General features: G+C 43.5%; 1 protein-coding gene across 3 annotated transcripts in view; it reads right to left on the bottom strand.

Moving 5' to 3' along the window:
- LOC117531023 (ATP-citrate synthase-like) overlaps positions 1 to 11,754 on the bottom strand; it is a 29,638-nt gene extending 17,884 nt beyond the window's left edge. For 2 of the 3 annotated variants that reach the window (XM_034194018.1, XM_034194021.1), the window contains exons 1-4: positions 2,733 to 2,891; positions 1,398 to 1,520; positions 1,230 to 1,292; positions 653 to 843 (exon numbers count right to left, since the gene is read on the bottom strand). In XM_034194018.1, coding sequence (XP_034049909.1) covers positions 653 to 843; positions 1,230 to 1,292; positions 1,398 to 1,520; positions 2,733 to 2,891 — 536 coding nt within the window. Of the gene's footprint in view, positions 1 to 652; positions 844 to 1,229; positions 1,293 to 1,397; positions 1,521 to 2,732; positions 2,922 to 11,660 lie in introns of those variants that run through there. The other variant, XM_034194020.1, reaches the window with a different exon arrangement.
- Between the last annotated feature and the right edge of the window lie 2,798 nt (positions 11,755 to 14,552).

The following is a 14,552-nucleotide window of genomic DNA, read 5'->3' as shown; positions in this document are numbered from 1 at the left end:
TTCCTGTAAGAGTACAGACTCCTCCAATAACAATTTACATTAAAAATAAATAAATAAAAACTCTGTAGCTGTGTTTACTCTATGGTCACTCTGGGTGTGTAATTGTGTTTGCTTGATGATCGTTATGAGTTAAACCAGTCCACTGGATCTCACAACAGAGTTACAGTTTCACAATATTTCCATGACTTAAGTCTCCTTGTGAAAACAGCATCCATAAGAAAAATATATAACGTGTTTCCCTTATGATGTGTGGAGGTCAGCAGAATGGGGTGGTGTGTGTGTTGATTAATGGCAACACAGACCACCTCTGTGCTCTGATCAGAGCTGTGTCAAAAATCATCATCAACTTCCAAATTAATGAATATTTGGTCTTCTTTCTCACTGGAGTCATTACAAGAAGAAGAAGAAGAAAGGAAGGGGATTCTGACTCTGGGGTGGGGGGTGGAATTTATACAGCAACAAATCATAACATAAGTTACATCAAAGTGCCATACATAAGTCTACACCTTATCCACTCGATGAGCAAGCACACGAGCAACAGCGGTCACAAAGACCCCCAGGACAAAGTCAACTAAAATGAGCCAGACTTTCAACCAATGAAGCTTGTATGGTCATAAATCTTTTCAAACATTTAAAAGATACACATGCTTACTTTTTCTCATCATTAGTAACATGTTTGAGGAGCTGCTCTGAGACTTGATCCTCACTGAGCTCGTCATCCACTGCAACCAGAAGCTTTTGGGCTTTGGTGTCGACATCACCCACCTCCACTCCTCCCTCGTGGTGGAAAAGAACATAGTCGCCCTCACGAGCGGCATAGATGCACACATAAAACTCCTCCTCCTGAGACGCGCAGCACAGGCAAAGACAGGTTTATCACAAATGAGGAGATGAGAATGTATAAATAAAAACAGGTAAAGCTTATTTCAAATAACAGAATTCCTGAAAACTTTTAATTGTGCATATGAATGACATCCAAACAAAATTTTTAATTTCACATATACCTATGAATAAACCAACTCATGATGCACACACATGCACTGAATCACATTAAAGACCTTTTCTAAATTAGAATAATATGCTGAAAGTTTAGTTGTCCATTTGAATGTAGTATTTTGTTTGATCTGGAGCTGTGATGTTCTTTGTAACTGTACACATGAGAACTTTTCTCACTCTTGAAGCATGACAAAGCAGGACGTGGACTTCACAAACAAGGTAACATACACTACCTGCTTGTGTGGGACAAACGGCTCAATGAGGAAGTTCTTCAGCACACCTTTTGATTTCCCCACCTAATCAAGACAAACAAAACACAACTCTAACATAAGGTGTGGACAGAAGTCAACTTTACTTGGAGATGAAACTTTGAGATCAGTCAGAGATCACAGTCAACTCACAGTGATCTCAGTCATCATGCGGGCTTTTATCCAATCTTGGACACCCTGCAGATCGAGGTTTATGCCCACAAGCTGCAGCTTCCCACGTCGTTTGATGAGCTGGTCTGGCTTTACAACCAGCCGCTGTAGAAGTGGCAATTAGAAGACAGATCAGATACAAGTAGTACCACAGCTTTGCAGATAATGAGCAAATACGTACTTATCACACTGACATGAAATTAAACTAGTTTGCTATAGATGAGTTGCACAGTATTTTTAAATTGTTGCTGTGTAGTGATTGGCTTCCTGTAATGCTAAGAGAAGTCTCACACACACAAGCGGCCATAATCCAGAGCACTCGCACCCCTTTATTTGGTTCAAAATACCTCTGAAAAAGAAAAAGTTTAGAACTCTTATTAAATTAGTGCCTCCCCAAGTTTAATGGCATGCAACATCTCCAAAAGACGACATCTTAGCAAAGGATAATTACAGTCAAATGACATTTTATAACATTAATTTAGCCACATTTGCCAAGCATTGTCATTAAAAACGACTGAATCCTGTCAATGCACTTCTCTTGCAAAACATACTTCAGTTATATACAGGGTTCCCACAGATTAAAGTAAGACAGTTTTGAGACTTTTTTTTATGCCAGCCAGGAACCCTGGACACACACACACAGTAAAAACATGTCGTACACACAGTCAAAAGCTGCCCTAGAGGAAAATAAATACATTACACAGAGTAGACACCTGCAGGTTCCTGCATTCATGAAAATGATTTTACTGTGATACTCTAAAACAAACACAGATGCTGTACACATACTGTCTTTCAATTACACCTACAGAGCAAGATGCAGAACTGGCTGCATTTCCAGCAACACTACATGGAAGTGAATGCTCAAAGTTTTAGAAAGTTTAGCTCTGAAAGCCAAGTTAATCAGCCAATTCTGGTTGTTTTTGTAGTCACACATGGGCACATAATGTCTTCCCCTGGCTGTTCACAACGGTTGTGAAATGACTGATATGCACACACACCTCTATCGACAATGGAAGAATTTACCATCATAATTTATAACATGCAGATCTTAATCTTCATACGCAAGGATTTGACCAGTCACTGTTCCAGAAAACAGTAACAACAGAACTCCTGTAAACTATCCTAGAATGGTCACCTCAAAACAATGTCAAGTGCTTCAAAAATGATACCCAATTATTTCATTTGAGGGGTTGGAGAGAGAAGGGTGACCAGTGGGGGCATCGTGTTTCCCCTAGATTTTTAAATTTATTTTTCAGGCTTGTTCTACTCACCAAAACACCCCCACCATAGCTCAGGTTTGTACTGAGTGTATGTTACCTCTGTTAGCAGCCATGGGTGCTCCTGTGTGAGGCGGTTCCAGTCAGTCTCAGGTGTGACAGTGGCATAGCGGAAACGGTTCTGTACTGGTGCTGTGGGGCAGATGTATTTGTAAAGGAACTCCTTTCCCGTCTGCTCCGAAATGGCTTTTGCAGACATGGTACCGCTACCGCTGCCTCACAAAAGGACCTAGGGTAGCAAACATTTAAATAAGTAATTCAGGTGAATGCAATTACGAAGAAAAAATTAAGAAAATAAATAAATCAAAGAATAAACAAGCTCCAAATAAGCCAACATGTATTATTGGAACAGATTTACAGCTCAGTTTTATTGTTAAAACCAAAATCAGGGACTTGGCTTCAAGTTGATGTCCATTTACATTAAATGTAATTTAGTTGGGTTTTTATGCAATAAAATTGTAAATTTTAAGTTGTGCTTTAACTACAGGGGGGTGATAGAGGAACATGTGCTACTTTTGTGCATTGCCACCTTAATACCCCAGCAGTCCACCTTCAATTGGTTTCAACATAAGTGAATGTGTTACAGCAGGTGGACTGTTACCTTTGGGGACATCTCTACATATCTGATTATAAAAAATAACTACAACTAAAACCAATCTGATGAATATATACCATTAATGACAATTATCTACAACAATTGTCTGCCATCATGACAAACAGAACAAATACCAATCAACTATATCAAATACCCGTCTATAACGAATGCAACTCTGATGACAACAAAAATATTCTATGAGCAGGCCCCTGCTCTCACCCCCAAAACAAGAGCGCTCTAGGAGCACAATATCCCTCACTGGCAAATGCTGCTTTGGTACATTCTAGCAACATTTCAAGGTATGAGATAACATTTGTTTTGTCAACACACATCACCTATTTGTACTTTTAGCAAAAACCGTATAATGAGCGAACTTTACTGAAGAATTTCTTTCTTAACTCAAGAAAACATTTCTTGCTAATGAATCACAGGAAAGAATAATATATCAAATGACAGTATAATATGCATATAATCAAAATATAACAAGGACTTCTACCACGTTTCACGAAATTCCTCCAAAAGTATGAAGGTTGATTTCAGAATCCTTATAGCCTTTTTGGAGGGACGGACAGAGAGTCTGACATCACCACGACATTATCCCCCTTTGAGCCTTTGGCCAGCGGGGGACAAAAAGCCTGTGAACACCCCATAAACATGACTACATTGGATCATATCATATAGCAAGAAAAATTTATACAGCCCACAAACTGACAGCAACCGGTAACTGTCACATTTTTCTTGACATTCCGGTTTGAAACGTCACAGCATGCCATCAAACCAGCTCCTTTCCCTGGCTTACTGGCAATACATTTTAAAGGTTAAGTTAAATATGTGGCAAACTGACTCGTGAGAAGCAGGAACAGCTTTAAATGAAACTGCTTACAACAATTACAAAACAAACTGTGATAAGCGTTTAGCAGTTATCGTGGGCATCTCATCTACTGCTTGGGTTCTGATAACGCTTTAAAAACATTTAGTGTTGCAGCTTCTGAGATGCAAGGAGTGGCTCTGAAAAGGCTGCCGATCACTGACAAGTGGTGCTGAAGTGAACATTAACACCAATATACATACATACACATATACATATACATACATATACATACAAATACACATATATATACATATACATACATACACATACATATACATACACATATACATATACATACACACACACTCTTTACTTGTCAGCATACAATGGATAAGCCCTGCAGATTTGGCAGAAAACATCTTTCTTCTCTTGGTCATGACCAAGCCATTTTAAGATTCTCATGAACATTGCCGAAGATCGGTGACGGAAACGGCCGAATGCACGCTCCATGCATCAACAACATACATTTCAATGTGCGCGAGATTCTGCAGGAGCATGGAGCGTGGTGCGAGACCAAAACAAACATGGCGGACTCTGTGAAGTTTGATGACATGGAGATGTGAAGAAATTCGACTTTGCCGCCGCAAAATAAGGTAAAATAAATAGAATTTTGCAAATTTCATCATTTGATAAATTGTACTGGCCTGTAGTGGCCCAAAAGTGGGCCAAATCGGCGCTGGGCCAGCAGGTAAATGACTATGTCGAGCCCTGCATAATGACAATTAATCAAAAGTATTTCAAAACTGTATGATGTGTCATGTCAGCCTCCCCCTCGAACTGCCACCTTATTGTGGTGGGGGAGTTTGTGTACCCGGATGATCCTAGGAGCTATGTTGTCAGGGGCTTCATGCCCCTGGTAGGGTCTTCCACGGCAAACAGGTACGAGGGGACGGGTTAGACTGAGGGCAGTTCAGAAGTTCCCATGACCAGTATGAAATCAAGGACCGAGACGTTGCCCTTTACGGCAGAGCCGGGGCCCCACCCTGGAGCCAGGACTGGGGTTGGGGCGCGAGCGCCTGGTGGTTGGACTTTAGGCCCAGCCCAAAAGAGCGACGTGGGCCTGCCCTCCTGTGGGTTCACCACCTGCAGAGGGGGCCATGGGGGTCGGGTGCAGAGAGGACTGGGTGGCGGTCGAGGGCGGATGGCCCAGCGGCCCGGTCCGCGCTCACAGCCTCTGGCTGTCGGGACGTGGAATGTCACCTCGCGGGGGGGAACCCTGAGCTTGTGACGGAGGTTGAGTGATAGTCGGGCTCACCTCCACGCACAGCTTAGGCTCTGGTACCCAACTCCTGGAGAGGGGCTGGGCGCTCCACTTTTCTGGTGTTGCCCACGGGGAGAGGCGACGGGCTGGGGTAGCATTGCTTATTGCTCCCCAGCTCAGTCGCCAGTTGGAGTTCACCCCGGTGAATGAGAGGGTCACATCCCTATGCCTTAGGGTCGGGGACAGGTCTCTCACTGTTGTCTAGGCCTACGGGCCGAGCGGCAGTGCAGAGTACCCGACCTTCTTGGAGTCCCCAGGACGGATAGTAGATAGTGCTCCGACTGGGGACTCCAATGTTCTCCTAGGGGACTTCATCGCCCACGTGGGCTATGACAGTGAGACCTAGAGGGGGATGATCAGGAAGCACGGCCTCCCCAATCTGAACCCAAGTGGTGTTCAGTTGTTGGACTTCTGTGCTAGCCACAGTTTGTCCATCACGAACATCATGTCTGAGCACAAGGGTGTCCATAAGTGCATGTGGCACCAGGACACCCTGAGCCGGAGGTCAATCGACTTTGTAGTCATATCATCTGACCTTCAGCCACGTGTCTTGGACACTCGGGTGAAGAGAGGGGCTGACCTGGCAAAACCAAACGTATTGTGAGGGTCTGCTGGGAACGACTGGCGAAACCCTCTGTCAGTGAGATCTTCAACTCCCACCTCCGGCAGAGCTTCTCCCAGATCCTGGGGGAGGTTAAAGACATGGAGTCCGAGTGGACCATGTTCTCCACCTCCATTGTCGATGTGGCTGCTCGTAGCTGTGGTCGCAGGGTCTCTAGTGCCTGTCGCGGTGCAATCCCTAAACCCGGTGGTGGACGCCTGAAGTAAGGGATGTTGTCAAGCTGAAGAAGGAGTCCTACTTGTCTTTATAGGCAGGTGGGACTCCGGAGGCAGCTGACAGGTACTGGCAGTCCAAGCGTACTGCAGCCTGTGTGGTCGCAGAGGCAAAAACTTCAGTCTGGGAGGACTATCGTTCGGCCTCGAAGATATTCTGGCAAACCGTCTGACGCCTCGGGAGGCAGAAGCAGCTCCCCACCAACACTGTCTACGGTGTGGGTGGGGAGCTGTTGACCCTGACTGGGGATGTTGTCGGGCGGTGGAAGGAATACGTCGAGGATCTCTTCAATTCCATCGTCACGTTTTCCGAAGAGGAAGCAGAGACGGGGGACTCAGAGGTGGACTCATCCATTACCCAGGCCGAAGTCACCGAGGTTGTCAGAAAGCTCCTCGGTGGCAAGGCTCCTGGGGTGGATGAAATCCGTACGGGGTACCTTAAGTCTCTCGATGTTATGGGACTGTCTTGGTTGACATGTCTCTGCAACATGGCGTGGCAGTCGGGGACAGTGCCTCTGGATTGGCAGACCGGGGTGGTGGTTCCTCTATTTAAGAAGGGGGACTGGAGGGTGTGTTCCAACTACAGGGGGATCACACTCCTCAGCCTCCCCGGTAAGGTCTATTCCAGAGTACTGGAGAGGAGAGTTCGACCAATAGTCGAACCTCGGATTCAGAAGGAGCAGTGTGGCTTTCGTCCTGGTCGCAGCACACTGGACCAGCTCTACACCCTCCATCGGGTGCTCGAGGGTTCATGGGAGTTCGCCCAACCGGTCCACGTGCGTTTTGTGGATCTGGAGAAGGCGTTCGACCATGTCCCTCGAGGCGCCCTGTGGCGGGCACTCCAGGAGTACGGGGTCAGGGGTCCTTTGCTAAGGGCTATCCGGTCCCTGTACAACCGCAGCAGGAGCTTGGTCTGCATTGCCGGTACTAAGTCAAGCCTGTTTACAGTGCACGTTGACCTCCGCCAGGGCTGCCCTTTATCACTGGTTCTGTTCATTACCTTTATGGACAGAATTTCTAGGCGCAGTCAGGGTGTAGAGGGGAACCATGTAATCTCGTCTCTGCTGTTTGCGGACGATGTGGTTCTGTTGGCTTCGTCAAATCAGGACCTTCAGCGTGCACTGGAGCAGTTTGCAGCCGAGTAGTGTCCAGGATGAAAATCAGCACCTCCAAATCCAAGGCCATGGTTCTCGACTGGAAAAAGGTGCTTTGCCCTCTTCAGGTCGGTGGAGTGTCCTTGCCTCAAGTGGAGGAGTTTAAGTATCTCTGGGTCTTGTTCACAAGAGAGGAACGGATGGAGCCTGAGATCGACAGACCGATGTGCAGCGTCTGCAGTGATGCGGTCGCTGTATTGGACCGTCTTAGTGAAGAGAGAGCTGAGCGGGGGCAAAGCTCTCGATTTACTGATCGATCTACGTTCTGACCCTCATGTATGGTCATGAGATTTGGCTCATGACCGAAAGAACAAGATCACGAGTACAAGCGGCCGAGATGAGTTTCCTCCGCAGGGTGGCTGGGCGCTCCCTTAGAGATAGGGTGAGGAGCTCGGTCACTCGGGAGGAGCTCAGAGTCGAGCCGCCGCTCCTCCATGTCGAAAGGAGCCAGCTGAGGTGGCTCGGGCATCTTTTTAGGATGCCCCCTGGACGCCTCGCTAGAGAGATGTTACGAGCACGTCCCATCGGGAGGAGGCCCCGGGGAAGACCCAGGACCCCCTGGAGGGACTACGTCTCGCAGCTGGCTTGGGAATGCCTCGGGTATCCCCCAGAGGAGCTGGGGGAAGTGTGTGTGGATCGGGAGGTCTGGGCGGCTTTGCTTGAGCTGCTGCCCCCGCGACCCGACCTTGGATGAAGCAGAAGAAAATGGATGGATGGGTCATGTCAGCATCATGAAGTCAGACTCATTTTCACAGTTGAAATGTCACCACTGATGCTACAAACAAATTAACAGTTGTCACAACTTTGCTGTTCTTAGTATTCAACTATTAGATCAGGTCGAGCCAGTGCTGCATGTTACCACCTTAATCAAGTGAAAAATTGCTTCAACTCTGAGCTGTCAACCAACCAGGCAAAACCTATACTGTGACTTTTTTCCCAAATCACTCAAAATTTGACCACAAGATAAAACTTAAGGCAATGGCAACATAATGGGTAATTTAATCTACATTAATCGTTTATGGGAACAGTCTGAGGATTTGTCAGGAAGCATGACAATTTACTGAAGGGATGTACTAATAAGAATGTTACCGTATTTTCCCCCAGCATAAGTTGTGTGTTTTTGTTTGTTTTTTTAGCTAGTTTGGGAGACCCTGCAACTTACCATCTGATGGTTAATAATCACATGATTCCCTTTGGGTGTAGAGAGTCAGACTCAGACACATGTACAGTGAAGGCGGGGGGGGGGGGGGGGGGGGCAGTTTTTAAAGGGAACCATTTGGTCTGTGACACTGGTGTACTGTACCATCGGATGGTCACTACAGCCTAAATCTAAGTTATGATTTTGGTGTGACATCTCCTTTAACTTTCAATGAGTGGATCTGGGGAAAAAAAAAAAAAAAACTGTCCACTCTTGCTCAAATAAGATATTTACTATATTAAAGGGGCCATGTTGTCTAAAACCAGTTTATCTTCCTGTATTAGATTTCATGTTAAACATCTCCAAAGCCCCATACTTCTGTGTCTTCACAGATAATGAAGATAATTTTAGGATTGGCAGGTTGTTTTAGGGTTGTGAGACATATGTAACAGGAATACACCCAAATATTTTAATTTAATCTCACATTATTAAAAGAACACCCACACTCGACAGCCAAGGATCATCCTTTATTCCGAAATACATGGGGGGGGACACACAAAACGATATGCAAAGTGAAAACTGCTGTATCACACACTGATCCCACCAATGTGTTTCATATGAGTACATTATTCCCTTACCATTATCACCTATGACCTTCCTCGGGGGGGTTGGTAAGGTTAGACCTTACCCATGTGAAGTACCTTGGGGTGACTTTGTTGTGATTTGGCACTACATAAATAAATTGAACAGAAATGTAATAGGCGTGTGCATTACAAAAACCTTCAAATATGTTGGGAGAGGTAGGAGTGAAACCGGAAAAATAACCAATCATAGCCCAAGAGTCTCAGTCGTTTCGACATGTTCAAATTTTTCGGAGGTGCACGTCAGTCTATGGAGAGGGGCTCGGCGAGGGTATGCAACGACGCAGAAGGATCTGCGTCGCTAGAGCTGTGGAGACGGAGAAGCATAAATCAGGCTTAAATGTGATAACTGATATACCCCTTGAAATAAAGCTGAAATTCAACATGACAAAAACATCCTTGTTTCATTTCAGTTCCACTGTTGTGATGACGGAGACAATATTACAAACACTGTGTCCACCTCCAAATACTTATAGACCTGGCTGCAACAACACAAGACCATACATTTACCATGCCACAATCAAAATATTTCCCCCAAATAATAGCAATATGACTTTTTCTTCAAATTGTGCAGCCCTAGACTGGGAAAAGAGTCGAAAAACCACCGGGGTTTCCATTTGTGGGTAATTTTGATTTAACCCTCTGGGGCCGACGCCGTCGTATACGATGGCTAAGACCAAGCTTTAGTAAATTCTAAATAACTTTTTAAAAATATGAGATAGAAACTTTTTTTTGCAGAAAAGTTAACTCCGCGGACTTTCGAGCCAGCCATCGGCCATCTTTGTACTCCTCATAGAAGCTGTGTGATGACGTACGCAATGTGAGTGTCCAATTGGAATTGGTTCAACATCACATGGTTTTCCAAAATCCAATCGTAGGGCAGATTTACCTCACGTGAAAAGCCAAAGATCGTTTTCAGGAGTGATATGTTACTAATTGGCCAGTTTGAATAGCCTCCTTGGTGCTCCAATGAGTACATACTATTCCAATGCGCCCTGCGCCATTACGCACAGCAATCAGTGAAAGCAGACGGAGAGCCTCTGATGACAATCTCACGTGCTCAAACAAAGTGTGTAACTATCAGGATTGCTCCACTAGTTTGCATGTAAATGTTACAGGATAACTCTGTTGCTTTCTCGGCATAAAGCACTGTTTACCATATCAATGGAGCAAGCGGGAGGGCCACTCCTCAGACTGTAAGGAGCCAAAGTGGGCCAAAGTGTGAATGAAAGCTGCTTTAGGAGCTTTCAGGAGCTCCAAAACACAGAAGTAGAAGTTTGCAATCTAACCTTTGTGTAATAGCAGACAGAAATTGCTTTGAGATGAAGACAAAAAAAAAACAAAAAAAAACCGCATAGACCATTTTGTATATATTGTTCAAAATGTGCATTTGTGTTTATTGTTTGAACCTTTTTGTTGTACAGTCTTTCACACAAGACCTCAAATTACCTTTATCAAGTATCAAAACAGTTGTTTATTATAGTTTGCAGTGTGTTTTGAATAAATGTGTGTGGAAAATTATTTTCCGCTTTACTTTTTCCTTTCTTATTTGAGTGTAAACCTTTATTATACTTATAAAACACAACAAAAGCATATATATTGTGAAAGAGACATAAAACTTGATTGTGGGATGCAGGGAGAGCTGTTAACAGCAATAATGATGCACCTTTATTGCAATGTGGTTAAGTGCAGTCATGAAAGAATACTAGAGTTGGGCAGACTACTGAAAATCATTGGTCGACTAAATTTGACATTGAATTAAGCCCATTTTGAATCTTCGTGGTGAAACTATAATGTGACATTTATTTTAACAAATATAAGTCGAAAAAAAAATCTACGAAGAAGAGAACCCTGTTGGTCGCCAGTTAAACACTGAGGAACGAAAACGGATTCGGCAGTCTCAGGGACAAAAAACAAAAAAAAAAAAAAAAACATTAGAAGCGTTCTTGCATCACTTCCTCAGTGGAAAGTAACAGCTACCACACCCACCTCCTAACCAAGCAAGTTGAATTAGTTTAGCTTAACTAGGTAAATACAAATGAAGACCACACACACGATAGAAGCCGCTGACGTAGCAAAGACTAAAAGCCGAGAGAAATGTTGACACTAGGTTGGCAGAGAATGACCACAAATGATAAGTCATTCATTTAGCATCATTCATTTAGCCGAGCTGTACTTCCACGTTAAACGACGTAGAAGATCAGTTTTCTGGTCTTGAGTCCCCTCAGGGCGAATGAAAGCTCAGTCAAATCACCACAGTTTACATTATACCAATTAACAACCGAGAAACACAGTGTACCCAGCATGCAATGAAACAAGTCCTTCCAAAACGAAACAACAGTTCATGAAGTGTGAACAAACTTCATCCTCTGACTGCTGCAGCTGGCTTGGCTAGCTGCTAATGTAGCAGCAGTGCTAGCCGGAACAGTGAAGCTAACGAACAGAACGTGCTTAGCAGAATGAAAAAAAGTTACCTTTCTAGTAAAAGCGACGTCCTTGAAGCGTGTAGGTGTTATACCCGAAAATACAACGACTCTGTATGTCAAACCTTCCTCCTTCTTCTTCTTCTAATAGATTCCGGCAGGCTATACGCTGGCGTAGCATAATGCTGCCCCCGACAGGTTGGTGGAATGGAGGAACTTAATCACAGCTTTGTCCACTAAATGCGAGTAACTACCCTCAGAAAAAATTTACCTAAAAGAAAACTCAGTCAATCCACAGTCTGACAAATCTTAAACAATTTCCGCCTATCACTAGAACACATAGGACAGCACATTAAAACATGATGAACACTTTTCAACTGACCACACTGACACAACCCATCTGGATGTTTTCCAATCACTTTTAAATATGCTGCCAACCCACAATGCCCCAGTCTCAATCTAATCAATTTGACTTGATCCTTACGACAGGATGAGGAGAGGAGTCTGTTATTTTTAATCGAAGGCTGACACATAAAATAGTGCCGCCCTACCGACTCACTCTCCCACTGCTTTTGCCTCTTCTGATCACTCAACTCTTTAAAAATACTATAACAAGGGATATTAGCATCAACTTTATTTTTCAGAAGGGACTCTTTGGCCAACGAATCTGCGATTCCCAGTGATGTTACCCCTCAGACGAAGCTTTAAAACTGTGTCGGTTCGATGCTGCGAAGTAGTGTGCCGAAGCTTGGTTCAGTAACTCGATATTTCCTGCTTCAGTCAGAAGGTGATCCATGTCGCAGATTTTTACCGTGTATTTTGTTATCGTTTCCTTAGTTTTTTTTAACCGAGAATTTGCTTCAACTTAGTTCCTGCAAACTTAAATGCCTTTTACATCGGATGTTTTGTTACATTTTTAAAAATGTCTGTATAATAATAATAATCGAAAAAAATCTGGAAAAAAAAATCAGTTTCTTCATTTATTATGATTTATAATTATGATTTAACCTTGTTTGTGCTGGTAAAGCTGTTGAATGTTTGCAGTTTGTTTAGCTGGACTGGGTGTTGTATTCTTACATCTTGGTGGGTGAACGTCATTTGGTTCTGTAACCTTTATTTTCTAATGCTTTTTTCTATTATATTTTCTAAAAATGTTTGTTTTCTTTTAAATGTGCTCCCGCCGCTCTACATGAACGTTAGATACCCTTAAGCAAATCACATTTTTTTTATACTTTTACAAAAACAAAAATTTGAAACTCATTCTGTGAATCTGTGAGAAAATCAACGCTTTATTTAAAAACATGACAAACGTACTCATAAAATAAACGTTATAGACATTACACGTCAAATTCATACATGAAATGTCATTGCACTACATTCATTTGCTCAGCAGATGGCACCCACGAGCTCTTTAGCAGCGATTTCGTTTCCGATACAAAGATTCAAGGGTTCAGAAAGCTTTATTTGGCCTCCTCTGCAGTCGCACCATAATCTGGCGATTGGGCACACGTCTCTGCCGTCATCCCATTGGCTTAATGTGATCACGTGTTCCAGTAAGCACGCCCACCGACTTCTAACCTCACCTGTAATGAATATGCAGTCTATGGTAATAAATGGCCACAAGAAGAACGTTTTTGTTGTTTTAAGTTACAATGCGTTTTATTGCGAGTTTCAATTCTTTAAGAGGGGAGAAAACTGACATAAAAATACCAGCCTTCAAATATAAGACAGCTTTATTTCTCAAAAAAAAAATGAAAAGGAAAGCATGTTTTTAGTGCTGTGGCCTTAATGTTTAAGAAAATGACAGCACAATGACATGACTGAAATTTTCTCTTCAACAAGTGGAACAAGTAGGGCTACTGACTAACGTGCACAACAGGGTGGATGACAAACTAAAGGTTGTCACGCTGGGCTGGGCTTCAAAAGCACAACCTTCTTTACAGGCCAGACGTGAAAGGGTTTTCCTGTGAAAGTCACAAAGTTAAAAACACACACACTTCTTTCCCAGGAGGCACTGCTTTCACTACAAGAACATGATGTAGTGGCGGGGATAATGCCTTTCCATGTGCAATGCATGTTCATGATTGTAAGACCTAAATGTATTCTAGCTTTTTAATAACCGAGGACGGGGGCAGGCAGGGGAACTGATGGTGCCATTGTTTTCTGTTGAGTTTTGAGAGGTCAATGACCAAGGATCAAATAGCAAAGGTGTAAGTTCGCCCTATCTGCAATGTACGGCTCTTTGGTCACATCGGAGGTCACCATCTAAAAATCTGCTCAGATTTTTATAAACATGAAGTCAAAATTGTGTCTTACAAAACAATTAGAAAATATATTCTTTTGCCCATCTATAATGTCTCATTAAGTGACAGGATGAAAGGGGTCAACAGAAATTGGGCCCCCAAATGTGACATTTTGGCATGTTTCACATGTAACAAGGTATCACAGACTGCGCATTTGAACCATTTCTTACAAGACCAACAATTTGAGACCAACTTTATGAAAAATGGAAATTTGCACTTTTGACCCTAAGTAAGACTTTGACCTTGTAACTCAAGAACCATTTATCACAAACAAGGTAAACCATAGTGCGTTGCTATGATATGACAAATATTTTGGTGTGGTTTTCAAAAAGATCTGGGGCCTCGTACAAAGCGTACGTACGCCCGTCTCCAAGTTAACATTCTGATGTATCAAAAGTGAAATGACCGTGGAAATGTGCGGTGCATCACATAAAAATCTTGGCTGACGTACGCACGTTTCTACAGCTACTGTTCAACTGCTGACACGAAGAGGTGATGTTGGGAAGTATTAATAGTGTGAAAACAGTACGTCATCAGAGTGACGTGCACATCAGTGACACACTGACATTTAACACACCCACGTGTTTGCAATTCTATGGGTGGATACAAAACCATACGCAAAGTAATGCGTAAAGTGGCA

The sequence above is a fragment of the Thalassophryne amazonica genome, chromosome 18 (assembly GCF_902500255.1).
Source record: "Thalassophryne amazonica chromosome 18, fThaAma1.1, whole genome shotgun sequence".
NCBI lineage: Eukaryota > Metazoa > Chordata > Actinopteri > Batrachoidiformes > Batrachoididae > Thalassophryne > Thalassophryne amazonica.
Note: the sequence above shows the minus strand (reverse complement) of the source record. Positions and strands in the feature narration are given on the sequence as shown.